Source organism: Prosopis cineraria, unplaced genomic scaffold, assembly GCF_029017545.1.
Source record: "Prosopis cineraria cultivar Desert tree isolate PC_DT_omini unplaced genomic scaffold, ASM2901754v1 PC14, whole genome shotgun sequence".
Taxonomy (NCBI): Eukaryota; Viridiplantae; Streptophyta; class Magnoliopsida; order Fabales; family Fabaceae; genus Prosopis; species Prosopis cineraria.
Window position 1 is genome coordinate 3,521,419 of NW_026555345.1, and position 19,889 is coordinate 3,541,307.

At 31.4% G+C, this 19,889-nt stretch overlaps 1 protein-coding gene across 1 annotated transcript; it reads right to left on the minus strand.

Annotated features, from left to right (window-relative positions):
* Nucleotides 1-3,242, minus strand: LOC129293578 (peptidyl-prolyl cis-trans isomerase CYP26-2, chloroplastic-like). Its single transcript, XM_054931611.1, has 3 exons — nucleotides 2,730-3,242; nucleotides 672-1,148; nucleotides 1-260 (listed from the first exon to the last, which is right to left on the minus strand). The coding sequence occupies exons 1-3, from the start codon at nucleotides 3,128-3,130 to the stop codon at nucleotides 158-160; spliced, it is 981 nt and encodes a 326-aa protein (XP_054787586.1). The 5' UTR covers nucleotides 3,131-3,242; the 3' UTR covers nucleotides 1-157.
* Nucleotides 3,243-19,889: the final 16,647 nt, after the last annotated feature.

The following is a 19,889-nucleotide window of genomic DNA, read 5'->3' on the forward strand; positions in this document are numbered from 1 at the left end:
TTTAGGGTAGATCTGTAATTTTACTTTCCTCTCATTTGCATTTTGCAACAAAAACAGCAGGCATTACACAGTATCAGACAATGGAGTTCGGTATATATGAGGCGCGATCTCATACAAAGGAAATAAAGCAGAGAAAGGGAATGAATATTACTTCTTGTCACCCCAATACACCACAGTTTGTAACCACAACTTTTGAATAAGGGCGATTGAACCCTCTTTCTGCCACAACAGCCCTCTTGTCTCCTATTAGTTTTGCTACCCTGCAATATCGTGATTTGATTAATAATGTCATAGCTGTAGATTCAACATCAGATGGCAACAAGCACGTGACAAAACTAGCCGTTAGGCTTAATTAACAGTTCTGAGTTTATTCCAGGCCCGCCCGGCCTCTGGGGGGGAGGACTGCATTATTTTTATAAGAATATAATAATAAATACAAAAGAGAATTTCTTCGTCCTTATATGGCTTCACGGTACTTGGAGATGCATGAATAAGGTAAATTTCTCATCGACAGAACTTGATTTAAGTTTTCTATTGTTCGTTGTTAGATTTTCCGTTCCCATTCCCAGTCAGTTAGTGCCAAATCGTGATGTGAAAGAAGATACACAACATTAAGAAGCTGCCCGGGACAAGCATGGAGATGACAGAATCAAAAGAGATGCAAAACTCACCTGAAATAAGGAGAACCAGTATTCTCTTGGACAGTTTTCACCTGTGCAATCCTCTTTACAACCTCCACTCCTTCCACCACTCTTCCAATAACAAGAGCTGATGCATCCAATTCCGGAGAATCCTTTGTGGCAATCACAAACTCAGTCCCATTTGGTTCAACTCCAACCTCCTCTTGATCAATCTCTAGCTTCCCTTTTCTTGCAACCAGCTTCAGCTTTGGAGGCGGTTTTGATGGATCTCTCACAATAACGCCCACGCTTCCGGCCAAGTTCTTGGTGCCTGCACATCCCTCGTACGTTCTCTCCCACTCTTCAACAAGACTCTCAGTTGCCAAGTTGCTTCCTGTCCTCTTTGCAGCTTCTGCATCCGCCCCATAGGATCTAACTCCACCATGTTGAACGTAGTTGGGCATGATTTTGATAAACTCTTTTCTTCTGTAGCTAATGCCCGCAGTTCCGTTAACAATCTTGGTAAACCTGTTGACATATTTAGTTCTTCAAAATAAATCCGACATCACTTTTTCAATAATCAATACGAGCAAACTTGATTCAAACTTGATTCTTGAGGTCGTGTCACTGCTTTACCATGTCAAAGAGTGATAGGAATTAGAAGGATAGAGGCAAAGATTCTGAAATAGATTTAGTGGATATAATGCATTGTAATTATAATTATAAATTTATAAATTATAAATGTATAAATATGTTGTATCGTTTTACTTATGAATAATATGGCTGGTTAAAATTTTTGTATTATGTATAAGCATGTAGACAATGAATTGGCCATAAAAATTCTAATATTGAAAAAAAGTTAAATTCCCATTAATCACTGTACAACCCACACTAGCTCATAAAAAGACAGGTTAATCAGACACCCACTTTTATGCACAAAACATGTCAATGCAATTTAATTAGTTCATAATTATATTTTTGAATTTAAAATCTTAATTTAATTGAAAGAAAAAGTATACATACCAAGCATGTTCTTAATTTAATTGAAAGAAAAAGTATACATACCAAGCATGTTTCTTTTCCTATAATGTTTTGTCTAATGTCATTATCCCTGGTATTTGGAAAGGTTTATGATGTGCCATCAGATAGTTTATTGGGTTGACCAAGGATACAAATTTGGAAGCTCATATTTTGGTTATTTATTGCCAGCCATCAATTTTATCATTAATTAGTGCTTGTAATTATTTGTGACTGTCTTTTTTTTTTTTTTTTTGCATATAATTATTTGATGGAAAGACAGAAAGATATAAAAGTGTACACACTGCAATGTATAAGTATAGCGATATAGAAAGATCTCCAACTGAACACTGGCATTTTCATAAAGTGATTAATCATATATAGAAGCAAGATTGGTAAAGACGAGTCGTTAGCTAGCTATTTGATGAATTTCAAATCCAAGACAGTACTATGTATATTTCATGGGACTACATGCACATATATATATATATATATATGTCTAGTGTCCTATACCAATAATTGGACCAGAGTGTTGAGGCAGGAGGCGAACTTGAGATTTATGACCTTTCCCTCCTCGGCTTGGCCCTGAGGCCTTCACTGTCCACAAACCCCATCCTTGTCATATGAGGGTTTCTGTCCCTCTACACAGAGGCCGAGCAGCAATAACCCCACAAAGCATCTCTTGATTAAGGAACAAGAATATCACAAAGCAGAGGAAGCAACATCTAAATCTAATATTCCTACTCATTATTGTATCTAGAGAGTATATCAAAGCAAGAAGCACATACTGAAGAATCAGAAGAATGTCATAACTAAAGTATATATATGATGGAGATACATGTGAGTACGTTTTATGGCTTTTTATATTATTGCTTTGGAGGAAGGATAAGAAAGGAAGATGCATGCACTCCTTCAAGGTTTGAACCAATGTCAAATAATGATTCATGAAAATGATATTCACCCAACAATGCCAAATAACCTATCTCTCAATCATGCGCATGTGCTTTCCTGATTAATTTCTTCTTCAGTCTGGGAACTTGTGTCATGTATTCAACTCCAATAAATAAAAATTAATTCATAATTAAGGATTACCTGTCAACCCCAGCGGGGACATCATCTCCATAAAGCCCCATGGTAATGCGACCAGCAGGTTCACCATCAATGGAGATGTCAAAGAAGACGGTCTTGGTGGTTTTTCTTTCGGTGCAGCCATTAGAATCGACAGTCGAATTCTCTGGAGTCTGGTCACTATCTTGGGCTCTTAAAGATGGGGGAAGAGGCAGTGCCTGAGCACCCAGAAGAAGAAGCAAGCAAGAGTTGCTGCAAACTGTGAGCTGTCGACGTGATAGCCTGCAATTGAGGCTGAGGATGGGAAGAGATGGAGATGTGGTGGGTGAAGGTTGGAGCTGTGAAGGAGACGGTGGCGAGGGTGTCGGAGAAGGAAGATTGAGGGGTTGAGAAGATCGGAGGGCTTTAGGAAGCCTTTGTAACATTGCTGGGTACTGGATTCTCGGGGTCGTGTCACTGCTTTTCCATGTCGAAGAGTGATAGGAATTAGAAGGATAGAGGCAAAGATTCTGAAACAGATTTAGCGGATAAGAACGCCGGTTTTTGGCCCTTGCATATCATACCCATAGCCAATAGATACACTTTTCTCTGTAGGTCCCCCTTTTGGTCATGGAGCTTTATTTAGATATTTTAGATTTAAAATTTTTAAAAAATGAATTCCTCTTCAATAAAAATTTAAAAAATATTTTTTATTTTAAAATCTCATATTAATATAAAAAAATATGAAGAATATAATAATAATATAAAATTAAATATGAGTTGTCTAATTTTAATTTAGAGGATTTAGATCACTCATATAGTCATGATCGCTTAACTAGTTTTTTCTTTAACAAATTACTTTATATAAAATATTATTGACTGATCTAAATTTAAGTTAAACCGAACCTCAAATTTTTTAATATAACTTTTTTATTCGCAAGACTTCAACTCATATTTATTTAAATAATTTTTTAATATTAAAACTCAATGAGTTAGCTATTAAGTAATTGGCACTTGGGAGTGAATTATGAGCTTTTTATTTTAAAAAATTAGAGGCACCCCAGCATTTATTCAAATTTTGAGATAATTTACGATTTACAATGATAAGTCTACTCTTTTTTAATATTCAAAATTTGTCCTATAACCTTTATAGTTAAAAAAAAATTTGTCTTTTAACCCAACATTTAATTCAAACAATACTAGCTCTCTTCCCTATATATGGAGTTGGATTTCCTCATTTACAAAGGAGAATACACTACATATTTAAATTAGATTGGATAATTTTTTAAAAGTACATATTTAATTGGAACAATTCAGATTCATAATGGAGGAACAAGGAAAAACATAGTGAAAAGAAATTGACTAGTTTAAATATCTGGGAGAGGGGTCTCTACTCTCTTCTTCCCCCACTTTCCAATCATGATAATTCATCAAATTTATAATTAAAATAAATTTATTTAATAAAATGATATCAATGGTTTTGGGAAGTGGAGGGAAAAAGAAAATAAAGAAATAGTCTCCTCTCGTAAACATTTTCAAACTCGTACATGCAAAGTCATTATCTTTGTTGTTTAGGATGTGTTTGGTTAGGGGGGCTTTGGATTTAATAGAAATGCTCCCCTCTTTCATTTGGTTCAGAAATTTTGAAAAAAAGTTCCCCTCCTCTCATATTAATCCTTCCAATTAAGGTTGCACAAATACCAAATTGGATCGAGTTATATGCTAACTCAAAGTCTAGTTTGAATAGAAATCGAGCTAGAATTTTCAATTCAATGACTAGTCTTATTGAACTTGATACCTAGATCGGGTTAGACTCACTACATCGGATTACTGGACCATGACTTTTTTTTAATAAAGGACCATGACTATTTTTTATTTGTGGGTGATGGATATATTTAATTTTCTTCTAATAGGAGATAAAGAATTTCTCATACAATTTTCAAGAAACCACACCACTAGAGAATTCTTTATCAATATTTTTTTTATGCTGTGTTTTGAATGTCAGACAGTCAATGTTGTTAAACATAGGGACAATTCCCCAGGTGCTAATGCAAAAAATTTTAAAATCCATGTGTAGACATGCACTCTACATTTATTCAACTGAATGAATCGAGCTCTATGGCACTAATAGTGAAAGGATGAAAAAAAAAAATGATGCGTGATAGTGACTATGCATGATTAAAATAAAAAAATTACTTTGATGCAAGTGCAAAAATGATTTTATAGTAACTTAGCCTATTGAAAAGTCTAGCTCTATGGCATTATCAATAAAAGGATGAGGCACAGCTGAGATGATTAGCTTGGGATGAAATATTGGAAAGAAAAATACATGATAGTACTATTTTTGCATATCAGAGAAAGCAGTTGTAGAGACAAAAAACAGAAAAACCAGAAATTAGAGATGAAAAATAAAAAATGCAATTGCAGAGGAAGCAGAAAAACCAAAATGGAGAGACAAAAAATTAGAAATTACATTATCTCAATAAAATATTTCAAGAGGATGGAAAAGAAAAACAAAAAACCAAAACCTCAAAGTGGCTTTTATTGTAGCGTGAGTCTTTGCGAGAACACAAGGAAAGTTGTTGAGAAGTGTGAAGCAAGTGTAGACACATAGCGGACGAATCCTAAAGTTCAGCTACTCGGGTGGCCAAAGACGCGATGCAGCAACGCACAAGATTGAAATGAAGAAGGAGAGACTCGCGCCTCACGTGCGGCCGTTCTATGCAATGATGAGGATTGAAATTTGGGCAGGCAAAAAGAAGAATGAATGGCACAAAGTCTAAGTGAAACTATTTTACATTTATGGTTTTGTAAATAATATATTTAATATTAAAAAATATATTTACCTGAGTCAGGTCAGATATGGATCAAGTGCAATGGAAAACGGTGCAATGGTTGAGAAATAAAAAATTATCACCGTGAATTTTTATCTAATGGCTAATAAAAAAAATGTGTATAAAAAAGTTTTTTGTTTGCAAACATACAATCACGTTTTATCCAAAATAAAAATTATAAAAAATATAATATTTTTAATAAATCTTTTAATAACCAATTTAGATAATACAAATTTTTTTTAATAATCCAATATATTAATTTTTTATTTTTTATTTTTTATAAATACTATCTAGATAGTTCATATTTAAAATTTTTAATTTATTTTTTTTTTAAAAAATATTTTTTGAAAAGTGCAAGAAATATTTTCTGTATTTTTAATATTTTATTTATCAAAATAAAAACTTATAAGGATTATAAATTTTTTTAATATTAACTATAAATTGTTCAGAGTATATTTAAATAGTTAATTTATAAAAAATAAAAAATTAATATTAAATTAGATCATTCAGATAAAATCTATATCGTCCGAATTAATAATTAGTATATTTATTAAAAAATTATATTTTTTATACATTTTTATTTTGGATAAAATATAATTGTATGCATGAGGAACTTTTTTGTACACTTATTTTTTATCAAGCATTAGATAAAAATTTACGATGAGGATTTTCCTACTTCCCAGCCATTGCACCATTTCCCACTACACTTGATCCATATCTGATCACGTCAGACCATATGGTCTCTAGTAGCAATCTCTAACTTGGCCTTACTTGATGATGTGATTTAGCTCAGTCAGTCTAGTACTTTCTTCGAGTTCTTTTTTTCAGACCGAGTCGGATCATGTCACATGGGGTTGGACCGGCTAGATCGGGTTTTGAATTTTTTGAACAGCATTACCTCCAATTAGGGGTTTCTTGGAGGGAAGCTCAAATTTCTAACTAAAATGCCCTCAACTTTTTAATGATATTTCATAAATCCCTTTATGTAAAAAAAAAAAAGGAAAAAGAAAATTAACTATGTGTCCGACTCGACTTATGTCTAATCTTCTTCATTCATTTTTTATTACGAGAAAACTTAAAAACGGGGTTATGCTTCTTTGTCTAAGCTTACGAGAGGTCATTAACGTGACCACAACTTACATTGCCTTTTTCACTTCTTCGTCTTGGCCTCCTGGGTAACATTTATGAAGATGAAACTGCTGAATAACCATATCACAAATTGTGATCTCTTCAGACGCAGCTCCCCAAATGTGGCCTTTTTTTATTTTTTGTAAAAGTTTTATTATTATAATTGGTTTATTTTTTTTATACACATATTGATAATATAATAGAATGAGCTTGCATTTCCATAAATTATGCAATTTAAATTAATGTGTAAAATTATTTTATAAAAAATAAAAAATTTAAAGTAATATAAAGGGATATAATGGTAAATTAATTATTACTTCCTCTTCTCTCTCCTTCTAAACTAAATAAAAATTATTAAAAATATTTTTCCTCTCCTCCCCTCCCCTTCAATTAAGCTGTAATATTAAAATACTCTCGTCTCCTTTGCTCCCCTCCATTCACTTCCCTCCACTTTTCCTTTCTTGATCTAAACACAATCTTAGTGGATGTTTGGAAAGAGTAGATGTGTTAGGATAGCTACAAATATTGTATGAGTAAGTTGAAAGAAAAAGATGCCACATCTCAATTACGAGTCACTGATTTCAATTCAAAGGACCTGAGAAAATCAAAATTATATTGCTTCTGACATCAACAAATGAGTTGTCATTTCCCCCCAGTCATGCCGCCAACAATCAAATTAACCCAAATTGGGCATGAGAAAAAAATACAACACTCCACAGAACAAACCTTAATGGAAAAATGTTTGGAATAGAAGAAATTCACCAATGGCGGAAAATAATTGATTGCGAGCAACATATTCAATGAACCAACCAAAAACCGTGCACGGAGCACTTACAATTATAAAATATTGAAGTAGACAAGTTTGGTTATTCTTACTAATCTATCTTAATCTATAAAATTAAGATGATCAAGAGTCTAACTCTAAAAAAAATTATCAAATTTATAAAATTATAAGAGTGAGATCTCAAGTTTTTACAAATTAAAATACTTCAATACATCATAATTAATTCAAAAATTAGAGTGGAAAATATGCATAAGCATGAAATCTTAAATGGATCAATATATTTGCAAAATAATTGAAAATAACAAAGTGTAGCAAAAGCAAAGGTGCGTTGCGACTCACTGTAGATGCATTAGCTTGTTGCCTTTGTGCTCTACACCATGAAGCATTGCACGAAATTTGACAACACAGAGCTATCATATGACAGCTCCTGAAATAAACTTTTGACACGTTCCATTTTTTCGTCCAATGTCCGATTGAAGTGATTTAGGCGTCTACAAAGCGCTTTCTACTAACTCTAACTAATGGCATAAATTTCATAGTCTAATCATCTTTCAACCAGCAGTTGTACATCCATTTCAAAACTTATTCCTTTTTCATAATAATGCATGACTAGGGTATTCTTTTCATAATACAAGTGTCAAAAGCCTGTATTAATTCTTAAATCACACATAATGGATTATTACGGACTCATGTGACATACCACATCCACCCAATCACACATATTTCTTTCTTTTTTTCTTTTTCAATACTCAACCCTTTAATCATAAATATATGAAGGGGAGCCAAATATTCATATATCAACATAACAATCATTATATTTAACCAATTAGCATCAACAATCAAATTCATCACTGGAGTCTGGTCACTATCTTGGGCTCTTAAAGATGGGGGAAGAGGCAGTGCCTGAGCACCCAGAAGAAGAAGCAAGCAAGAGTTGCTGCAAACTGTGAGCTGTCGACGTCATAGTCTGCATTGGAGGGTGAGGATGGAAAGAGATGGAGATGTGGTGGGTGAAGGGTGGAGTCGTGAAGGAGACGGTGATGAGGGTGTCGGAGAAGGACGATTGAGGGGTTGAGGAGATCGGAGGGCTTTAGGAAGCCTCTGTAACGTTGCTGGGGACTGGATTCTCAGGGTCGTGTCACTGCTTTTCCACGTCGAAGAGTGATCGGAATTAGAAGGATAAAGGCAAAGATTCTGAAATAGATTTAGTGGATATAATGCATTATAATTATAACTATAAATTATAAATTATAAATCTATAAATACGTTGTATCATTTTACTTATGAATAATATGGCTGGTTAAAATTTTTGAATTATGTGTAAGCATGAAGGTATTGAATTGGCCATAAAAATTCTAGTATTGAAAAAAGTTAAATTCCCATTAATCACTGTATAACCCATACTAGCTCATAAAAAGACAGTTTAATCAGGCACCCACTTATATGCACAAACCGTGTTGATGCGATTTAATTAGTTAATAAGTATATTTTTGAATTTAAAGTTTTAATTTAATTGAAAGAAAAAGTATACATACCGAGCATGTTTCTTTTCATATAATATTCTTATATGAGTTTCCCTTCCTATAATGTTTTGTCTAATATCATTATACCTGGTTTTTGGAAAAGTTTATGATGTGCCATCAGATGTTTGTTTATCACTTTATTGGGTTGACTAAGGACACAAATTGGGAAGCTCGTATTTTGGTTATTTATTGCCAGCCATCAATTTTATCATTAATTAATTAGTGCTTCAAATTATCTGTGACTGTCCTTTTTTTGGCATATAATTATTTTGACTTGAAAGCTAAGGAACTCCTGACTTTTTCTAATTTTCTGTTTTCTTTTTAAGAATTTAATTACATCCCCTGTAATCATAAGTTAATCACACACACACTGCAATGTATAAGTATAACGATATAGAAAGATCTCCAACTGAACACTGGCATTTTCATAAAGTGATTAATCATATATGGAAGCAAGATTGGTAAAGACGAGTCGTTAGCTAGCTATTTGATGAATATCAAATCCGAGACAGTACTATATATATTTCATGGGACTACACACACACACACACACACACACACACACACGTCTAGTGTCCTATACCAATACTTGGACCAGAGTGTTGAAGCAGGAGGCGAACTTGAGATTTATGACCTTTCCCTCCTCGGCTTGGCCCTGAGGCCTTCACTGTCCACAAACCCATCCTTGTCATATGAGGGTTTCTCTCCCTCTGCGCAATCTTGAGAGGCCTAGCAGCAATAACCCCACAAAGCATCTCTTGATTAAGGCACAAGAATATCACAAAGCAGAGGAAGCAACATCTAAATCTAATGTTCCTACTCATTATTGTTCAATTAATCTAGAGAGAACATCAAAGCAAGAAGCACATATTGAAGATTCAGAAGAATGTAATAACTAATTATATATATATGGATGGAGATCCATGAGAGCACGTTTTATGGCTTTTTATATTATTGCTTTGGAGGAAGGATAAGAAAGGAAGATGCATGCACTCCTTCAAGGTTTGAACCAATGCCAAATAATGATTCATGAAAATGACATTCACCCAACAATGCCAAATAACTTATCTCTCAATCATGCTTGTGTGCTTTCCTGATTAGTTTCTTATTCAGTCTGGGAACTTATATGTCACGTATTCAAGTCCAATAAATAAAAATTAATTCATAACTAAGGAGACAATTAATTACAACCATTCTTAAAAAAAGGGTGTTGACGTAGGGATTTACTATGTTAATATATATTATCTATTCAGATTTATTTTATTGAGATTTATTTCAGTTAAAAGAACTCGAAAATGATTCTCAAATAAATGAATCATTGAGTTAAAAATTTGAGAGTGACTTTTGGAGAGATAAATCACTAGATGAAAAACTTAAGAATAATTCTTAGAATAATAAATCACTAGGCAAGGAACGAGCGATTCTCATATGGATGAATCATGAGCTAAAATCTCATATTGAACCATTAAAATATTGGAAGCAAATAAAAAGAGAGGGCTAGCATTTTGCCATACCTCTCCAGCCCCAAACAATTAATCAACACTTGATTAATGAAGTTATGATATTATGAGAGAAGTTAAGGGAAAAATAAAGCAGATTGGAGTGTACTCTATTGATGTAAAAAACTTACAATATATAATTAAACCTAATAACATCTAATGAGTATTATAATAATATTTAATAAATACAAAATATTTTTTTAAATAATCTCAACAAAATAAATCTTAATAAATAGTAGATATTAAGAGAACAATTTTCCATCTCAATAATTAGAAAAGGAAGGATTGGGGCTTTGTGCAGCAAAATAAATCGATACTGCCATGCTCAACCCACTCAAGAACATAATTTCAGGACAGTACAAATTGACGAAACAACACAGTCGTAATACAAGTCTTTATTTTCCTAACTTCCTCAACCTTGACGGCATCAAAGAATTGTGAGGTTGAGTTGAAACCCATCAACATCATATATGCACGCATGCTCCAAGTTTCTTTCGGGGGCACACTTTCGTTGAATTAAACAGTGAGTTTCTAGCTTGACTTTTAATTTATGCCTCTATTTTTTATTTTTTTTTTGAACTCCAACTTGAGTTGGAAGCATTTTTTTTTTTTAGGTCTGTATCACTTGTCATGCGGCGTCACTTTCAGAATTCTCTAATCACGATTGATGTGATAGTACTCCAGTTTAGCTTCACAGGGATGTCTTAATTGCCTGAATCAGTCACTAACACAAAAAAGCCACAAATTTATTATAATTTCAGAACTCATATATTGGTGGGTATGAATGTCGCAAAGATTGGATGGATGAATTTACGGTTAAGTTGGAGCAGTTGTACGCTAAAGACACTTACATAAGTGACAAGTAAAAATAAAACATGTATTTTATTTGGAGGAGCTATACTCCAATGGAGTCACCAATTGTCGCACCCAGAAAAATGCAATGCAGGCGGCGCGCGAGCGGAGGTCCTGGCCTTTGTGGCGGAAACCGGCTGAACAGGGAGTCGCCACCAAGATTTTAAAAGAAATCTCGGAAAACCGATTAATGAAGGATAAGGGTGGTCTACAAAATCAGAAAATAGGTTCGGGAGTCGGTTGAGTGTGGGAAAAGTGTCAGGCACCCCACAATACCCATTCGTCAGAATAATTACCTAAGTTTGTTGTGCTATATTATTATGATTTTAAAATTATTTTAATTATCCCTTTTATATTCATGTGTTTTAAAAAAGATAAGAATTAAGTGAGAAATATTTATTTATTTACAAGGGAGGACTTGATTTAGAATCTAACTTTGAGGCCTACATGCGCTGTGATGGGGATCAAAGTCTACGTAGTTCGGCTTTAAAAGTTTGTTGGTGAAAATATTTTTTGAAAAGAAATTAATTAAAAATAATTCACCATTTTGCAAGTAAAACAATTTTTGAAATTTTGATAGATGTGTTTTAAATTGTAAAAAGTGATTTAATTTTAACTATTTTCTCAATTTTAACTACTATACTTACAGAGCCTTATTGATTCATACGATAATGTAATTGTTTTAAATATTTACAGAGATTCAAAAATTTCACACGATAAAAGAATTTAGCAATTTAATTTATATTTTTAAGTGTTAGTAATTTTTGTTTAAGTATGTATGTATATTTTTAAAAAATTTTAATCGTCATACCTGTAAAGTCTTATTGGTTTATATGGTAATATGATTATCTAAATATCTGCAAAAATTTTAAAATGTCACATGATAAAGAAATTAAATTTAAATACATCTTTAATTTAATTAATTTAATATATAATTTATAAGTATTTTAAAAAATTAATCGTTATATTCGCAAGATCTTATTGACTCATACGATAATACGATTATCTTAAAAGTCTACGGAGATTCAAAAACCTCACATGACTAAAAGATATAGTTGGTAAATGTAATTACAATTCAAATGCATTAATTTAGTTAATTAATTTTTTAAATTATGTATTATATGATTATTTATAAAAAACATCTATTTATTATAGAAATTGAGAATCACTGCATCTGCAAGGACTTATTATTCCCACGATGATGTGATTAATTTAAATCTCTACGAAGATTCTTGAAATCTCGCATAAGACTTAAATAAATTATTAATTTGGGTTATAAAAAGAGAGTTAAATTTAATGATGGGCAATTAAAGCCCATATAAAAATGTACAAGATTGATCCTCATGCCTGCGAAATCTTATTGATTTACACGGTATGAAATCATTTTAATTGGTTATGGAGACTCATACGATTTTACACAACTAGTTTTATTCGAGACAATTGAAGCTATGTCTATTAAACACACATGGTCACATTCATGCAGATTTAAACTTCAATTGTTAAAATGACCTAGTAATTTTTATAATTATAGCTTAAGAGACAACCAAGTGTAGTTTTTAAAAAATGCCTTCCCCATAAGTTATCAATAACATAAGCAACATTAATTGAAGCTAACATTGTCAAACTATATAAAGTGAATTTTTTTTAAAGGATTAATCACAAAGCCTAATTCTTGAATGGTTGCAAAACAAGCACATACTTGATTTTTAAAGAGAGTAAACTCAAATCACTTTTGCTATCTAGAGCCACATATATGGTAATTAAATTGAAAGGTTTCACATAAGACATGAACCTCAAATATTTTCAACCATTTAATCCATCCAAACTCATGACCGAAGTACATGAACCTCAAATATTTTTAACCATTTAATCCATCCAAACTTATGACAGAAGAAGAATGATTGATATAGCCAAGCCATATAAGAACATCATATAAAACCTTTACAGTGTTCATGAGCAGCAATTGATCCTAAATATTTATAAAATGCAAGCTAAAATAAAATCAACTATAAAATATTCCAGATTAAAAGGCAAATAAATCATGAAACCTATGCAATGTCTCTTCCTCTTTTGCTCTCTGAAAAACACAGGTCCTCTTTCGATTCTTTCTTCCTTGCTCTCAGTCTTCTCTTTTCAAAACTCCTTCCCTTTGATCGTATGCGTCTCTTTCGTCCTCTTCTTCCTCCTCTCTCAGTCTCCTTTATTCTCAAAAAACACTCGTTCTCGTTGCCTCTCGATTTTTCTTTGTTTTCAGCAGTAACAGTTCCTCCTCTCTGTTTTTTCACTCTCGTTGCCTCTTGGTTTCTCTCTTCTTTCTCCAATTAGAACAGCTCTTTTCCTCATCCTCTCGGTTTCTCTCCCTAGCAAGAACAACTCCTCTCCATTTTTTTCACTCTCTTTCAAAAAACACGTACTCTCTCCCCTCCGATCCCCTTTCACTCTCAGTTTCAGGCATTATATAGAGTGGGAAGGAAAGACAATTTATCGATTTCTCCTTTAGTCTCGGATCACTGTCCCCTTTGCGTGCGTCCGTTCTTTCATCTTTTTCCTCTTCTTCTGCTACGTCGTCATGGGTTGCTTCTTCTCCCTTCGTGCTTTTCCCTTTCTTTCGCTGCACTTCCTGCATGTGTGTCGAAAGCTCCTACATCTCTAGCTTGTTCCGTCTTTCCTCTGCTTCTGCAACTGGTTTCGTGTGTGCTCCTTCTGCTTTCTTTCTCTACGTTTGCTTCCTTCTCTTTGGTTCTCTATCTCTCTTTCTTCATCTCTGTGTGGTCGTGTCTCCTCTGGTCTCGCCGTACGGTGCTGCTCTGCTTCTTTCCTTCTTGTTCTGTGTCTGACCGAGTGCTTCTCCTTCTTTCTTTCTTGTTCTGTCATGTCTGGTTCAGGTGTTGCTATGGCTGCGTGTGTGTGTGCTCTAACTATTTCTGCTGCGTTTGACTCTGTTTTTGCCGTGGAAAGCAATGTTTTGGGGTAGGTGATATATCATTTCACCCACCCTTTTATTTTTATTTATTTTTTATTATTATATTATTTTTTTATTTTGTTAACCTAATTTTAAAGTTAATTTAAAAAGATTTAACTTTTAATAGTTAATTCCCAATATTTTAAATAGTTAGAGTAATTTGGGAGAGATTTTTTCTTTAAATTTAGGCAAGAGATTTTTTTTAAAATTTTGTTAGATTATTTTTTAAAACATAATCCTAAAAAAAATTAAATTTTGTTTTTTATATTTTTATATATTTTAGTTGAATTTATTTTTATTTTTGTTAAATTTAAAAAAAAAGCTTGAATAAAACACAGTGTTCGCAAAGACAATGTCAAAAATTAGCCGAGATTGGGTTAAGGCGTTAAGGAAAAATGATTAGTCGCTAGTAACATGATAAATAAAGTTTAAATCTTGTAAAGATATGTTAATATTTAATATTTGATAATGTTTTGAATATGATTATTTTTAATAAAAATATCTAAAAATAATTAAAAAAAATATTGGATTCCAAGCTATGGGCCGCTTTTCCTGACTTGTTACATGAGATTGAAGCCACTTTAGCAAGAAAAGGAAAAAAGTATGAGTTGCTTGTGTTGCCTTTGTTGATTCTTCACTCTTCGCTTCTTCAGTACCCATCCATTCCTCTTTTTCACGCTACTTCTTTTCTTTCCTTTTTCTAACTGAAATTCATGTAACGTGGAAATAAAAACATTTTTAAGAATATTTTTAATAATATTCTTGACAGAGTTAACAAATTGGGCTTGCTCGTATTTATTGTATATTTTTTAGATGAAAAATTAATCTGCAAGTCCTTGTAATTTTTTTCAATTTTGGATTATGTCTTTAAAGTTTGTTTTATCTCAATCGAGTCTTTATATGTTATGTTTATTAATCCCAGAAGGATAAAATACAAAATCCTTCAATTTTATCTTTAAAAAATAAAATTAAAAAATTTTATATTTTTACAAAAAAGATTATGTTAGGATTAATGTCAAAATTTCTACATAACTCAAAATTTAGTTTTAAATAACTTTTATACATATAGAATTTCCATTAAAAAATTAATGAAGATGTAAATATTGCATTAAATCAATTTTTTATTTTTTGGCCAAAAATATTTAATCAAATTTTTATAAAAAAATGTTTTTGTTATGAACAAGTTAATCATTCATTAACAATTTTGACCTTTAAGAATTGATATATCTAATAGATCATACTAAAAGGATATGATCAAAATAAAATAACTACAGGAACTCAATTTAAAATTGAAATATACTATAAAGACCTGCCAATTAATTTTCTCTTTTTGACATATCAAAGGGTGGTCAACATTATTCAAACTAATAACATGTCGTACGGAAAATTTGGCCGGCCCATGGGCCCCATCCGGAAAAAAAAAAAATCGATACCTGAATTTCTCTATGAATTTGAATCTAAATCTCGCAGATTCTATACCGCAGGCTTCTCGCGTTATGGAATGTTCGGCCTTTTGGGCCTAATTAGTCATATTCAGACTCTGTTTTTTAGAACTGAATTGATGATTTGTTTTGGGCCTCAGAAACATAGATTTCTTCATGGGCTATTATACGTATGGATGTATGAATCTACGTATACATACAGACACCGCTTATATGGGTTTCCTAGCAGGGAAGGATGAAAATAACACAATGCGAAATTTTTTTTGGTATTTAAAAAAAATTCTTAAAGGAGAGAAATTCTTGCAGCACCCGGTCGAAATTTTTATAAAAAATTCAGAGAATTTATTAAGGTAAATAAATGATAACATTTTTTTGATAAAATAAATGATAACTTTTAATAGAAGATTGCTCTATTTTTTTTTTTTAATAGAAGGCCATGAAAAAATTGTGCAGATATATAGATTAAATTATATCAGCATACAAAAGTTCTACAATTAGAAGGTGAGCTATCAAAAATCTGAACAGTTGAGTTGTTGGGAAAAGCTTGATGGGTTATTCAATTTGCACATTTGTTAGTTTCTCTAAAAACATGATCAAAAGTGACTGACCAATCACGCATAAGAAGATCTTTGATTTTGTTAATAGTTGCAGCAAGCGGATGAGTATTAAAAAAACTCATTGTGTATGAATATAATTGCTTCAGTAGAATCAGAGTAGACATTAACTCTATTAAACTTCTTTGCCCAGCAAATATTGAGTCCTTCAAGGACTCTCATAAGTTCAGCTGCGTGCTGGGATGGTAATCAAGAAATTTAATGAAGCCTTTGATTCAACTACCTTAATCATCTCAAATGAAACCATCATAAGAAGTTGCCTCTTGATTATTGATAGAGCCATCTATATCAAGTCTTATTCAATCTTTTTCAGGGAGAAACCATCTCACTTAAGGTTGCTCTATTTTAAAGATATTTTGTAAATGTGAAGCTTTTAGTATAAATTAATCGTAATTTTGAAATGAATAAAAATTAAGTTTAAAACCTAATTCAACTATCTTAATTCTAGTTTCTAGACAACAATCTTGAATAAGGTTTATAAGGATGTGTAGTGAACTTGGCATGGGGTTGGTGGAGAAGCAGATCAAAGACAAAATATTATTGCTGCCTACTAGACAAAATATAATGGGTGATTTGGACCTTTCAGCAAGTACATTCATTTTCTTGCTCCTAAAGCAAAATGTACGACCATTCTTACTTCTTGCAGTTGTAGCTGCTCATTAAAGCCCAAAAGCGTAATACGTCATAACATAAAAAAAAAAAAAAAAAGCCTCATGTCACGATGTCAGGTTAGCTTCATTAATTGTATATGATATTATCGTGCTCCATTAACTACCAAACCTCTAAATATATTATTAACTAAAAAATTTTATTGAACTATTTTATAGAGTATTCTCTTTATTTTTTTCTCTATCTTTTTTTATAAGATTTAAAATTATTTATTCTATCTTTTTTATATTAGTGCTTTTTACAATCTTCTTTATACATATTCAAGTTATTTTAAACGATTGTTTATCACCTTCTTTTTTATAGATGTCACATCAAAGACAAATAAAAATATTGCATTTAAGTCACATACACTTTAACTTAATAACATATATTCTGGTTTTCACATACTATATACAAGTCATGTTTCTTTCAATCCCTAAATAAAAGGGTAGCTTATTTTTTAAGGTTAATATATAATTTAAATCCTGAACTATAGGTTTAGAGGTGATTTAAACTTTAAATTTTAAAAAGGTAAATTTTAAATTCTAAACAATTAAAATTTAGACAATTTTACCCCTATCATTAATTTTTAACAAACATCAGTCAAATTCATTTGATAAAAATTACACATTAGGTCTCAATTTGATGAATGTTTGTTGAAGCTAACGGTAGAGGATAAATTATTCCAACTTTAATTATTTAAAATTTAAAATACACTTTTTTAAAGTTTAGGGTTTAAATCATCTTGAACTTATAGTATATGGTTACAATAATAGAAATAATATCTTTGAAAAAATCACTTAATTTTTTTAAATTTATTTTGTGAGTTTTTGTTATGCTTATTTAAAATTTTGAAAATGACTAAAATTTGAAAAAAGATATATATTTAATTATTTTAAGAAGTTATCATGCGATAGATGAGACAGTGTGTTTTAAAGAGGCAGGATGTGTGAAAATATCATAAAATTTTAAAATAATACAATAATAAATTATTTTTTATAAAATATGAATAAGGGAAGATATCATAAAATTTAAAAACAAAAAATTAATACTCTCTTTATTAAAAAATGTAAGGTATTTTTAATCAAATTTCACTCCCAATAAAATGATTACTTACTTTCAAACTAACCATATCTTTTAATATTTATCCCTATTAAATACCCTATAATAAATATAAAGTCATTCATCAATAAGGACACTTTTGAAAAAAAAAGTAATGATTACATCTCAAAAAACTAAAAATATTTTATATTTTTGAATATCTAACTTTTTAAAAAATATTTTATATTTTTAAACAGAGGGGTAATCACTTTTTTATTATTGTAACCAAACATAAAATAATATTTTTTTATAAAATCTTTATAAAATAAATTTTCTTTTATAAAATCTATAAACTATTTAAAAATCATTTATCACTTAATCTTAAACAAATGGGCCCTTATTTTGCAAGGATTTTATAAAAAGCATATGTTATTTTATGTTAAAATGCAATTTGAACCTTGAACTATAGGTCAATGGGCAATTTAAACTCTAAATTTTAAAAAGAGGTGCATTCTAAATCCTAAACAATTAAAATTGGGACAATTTTACCCCTACCATTAACTTTCAACAAACGTTCATCAAATTCATTTGGTAAAAATTACATATTAAGCTCCAATTTAATATACCTTTGTTGAAAGTTAATGGTAAGGATAAAATTGCACTAACTTTAATTTTTTAGGGTTCAGAGAGCATATTTTTAAAATTTAAAATTTAAATCGCTCCTGAACTTATAGTTTAAAGTTCAAATTGCATGTTAACCCTATTTCTTATTGGAAAAAAGGAGGCTAGCTTGAGAGTTTCATCATATTGGGAAAGGCATACAGTGTAATGCAGCATTATCAAGCAGATTAGAGTAGTGAGGCTATTTGACTTAAGAGTTCAATGTGTTTCTCAAACTTACGATTTTCGTTTTAGAGATTTCCACACAACTCCACTACAACAACAAGCAAATTGCACAAGTTTGGGAACCTATGTCTTACTTTTGACCAAGTTTAAATGGATCCACTTCACCCAGCACAGGAAGGAGTTCTTGTTATTTTAAGTGAGCTTTCTCTTGGAAGAGTCGTGCAAGAGAACTTCAGAACTTTTTCAGATCAATCAACTTAATTTAATTTCTCTCGACAAGGTCGTGCTTTGATTTACCATCAATATCAAACTTGTTTTGACGCGATGCCTTTTGTTTAGTACTACTATATGGATTTTTTATATATATTCATATTCAACATTTCTTTTGACAAATGAAGTTTCATATATACGAAGAGCCACGGAGATCAGGCTTCTTTCTTCTTATAGATCTTTTAATTTGATCCTGTCTCCTTTAGATACACGCAAAGTACGTCCAATGCACACAAAAGCGACCTAGCCAGTTTGTGTGCATTTGGAGGGGATTTGGATCATTTAATTATAGTAGCAAAATCAGTTAATTAATAAGCATGCACTAAGTATTTGATCCTTTCCCTGGAGGTTGGCCAAAACAAGCATCTCCTGTCTCTTCACGCATTTACATGATATGGATTTGTTCACGTGACACTTTAGTGTATTGATTAGAGAAACACGAAATTAACAAACCTAATGTAAGGAATGGGGAGTGATTATCTGAAAACAAAGGAGAGGAAAAATGGGCAAAAAGTAGCTAAATGACATCATATCTTAACTCAAAATTTTAAGGATTTATGAGTTTTTTTTTTATTATATATTAGTTATGAAGTCAAACTTTATCTGATGTAAAACTTTTCATATCAACTTAAGCTCATTTATGCTTGGACAACTTAATACCTAAATCTATCTAGAATCATAACTTTACTACTAGGGTGTTTAGCGACTAGGACAACCATGTCCCAAAAAAAAAATAATGAATGGGATTGATTTTTTATCCCA

Coding starts and splice junctions, on each gene's coding strand:
- LOC129293578 (XM_054931611.1), bottom strand. CDS start 3,130: ATGTTACAAAGGCTTCCTAAAGCCCTCCGATCTTCTCAACCCCTCAAT. Junction 1,149..2,729: donor GTCCCCGCTGGGGTTGACAG/GTAATCCTTAAT, acceptor ATATGTCAACAG/GTTTACCAAGATTGTTAACG. Junction 261..671: donor ACTGGTTCTCCTTATTTCAG/GTGAGTTTTGCA, acceptor ACGATATTGCAG/GGTAGCAAAACTAATAGGAG.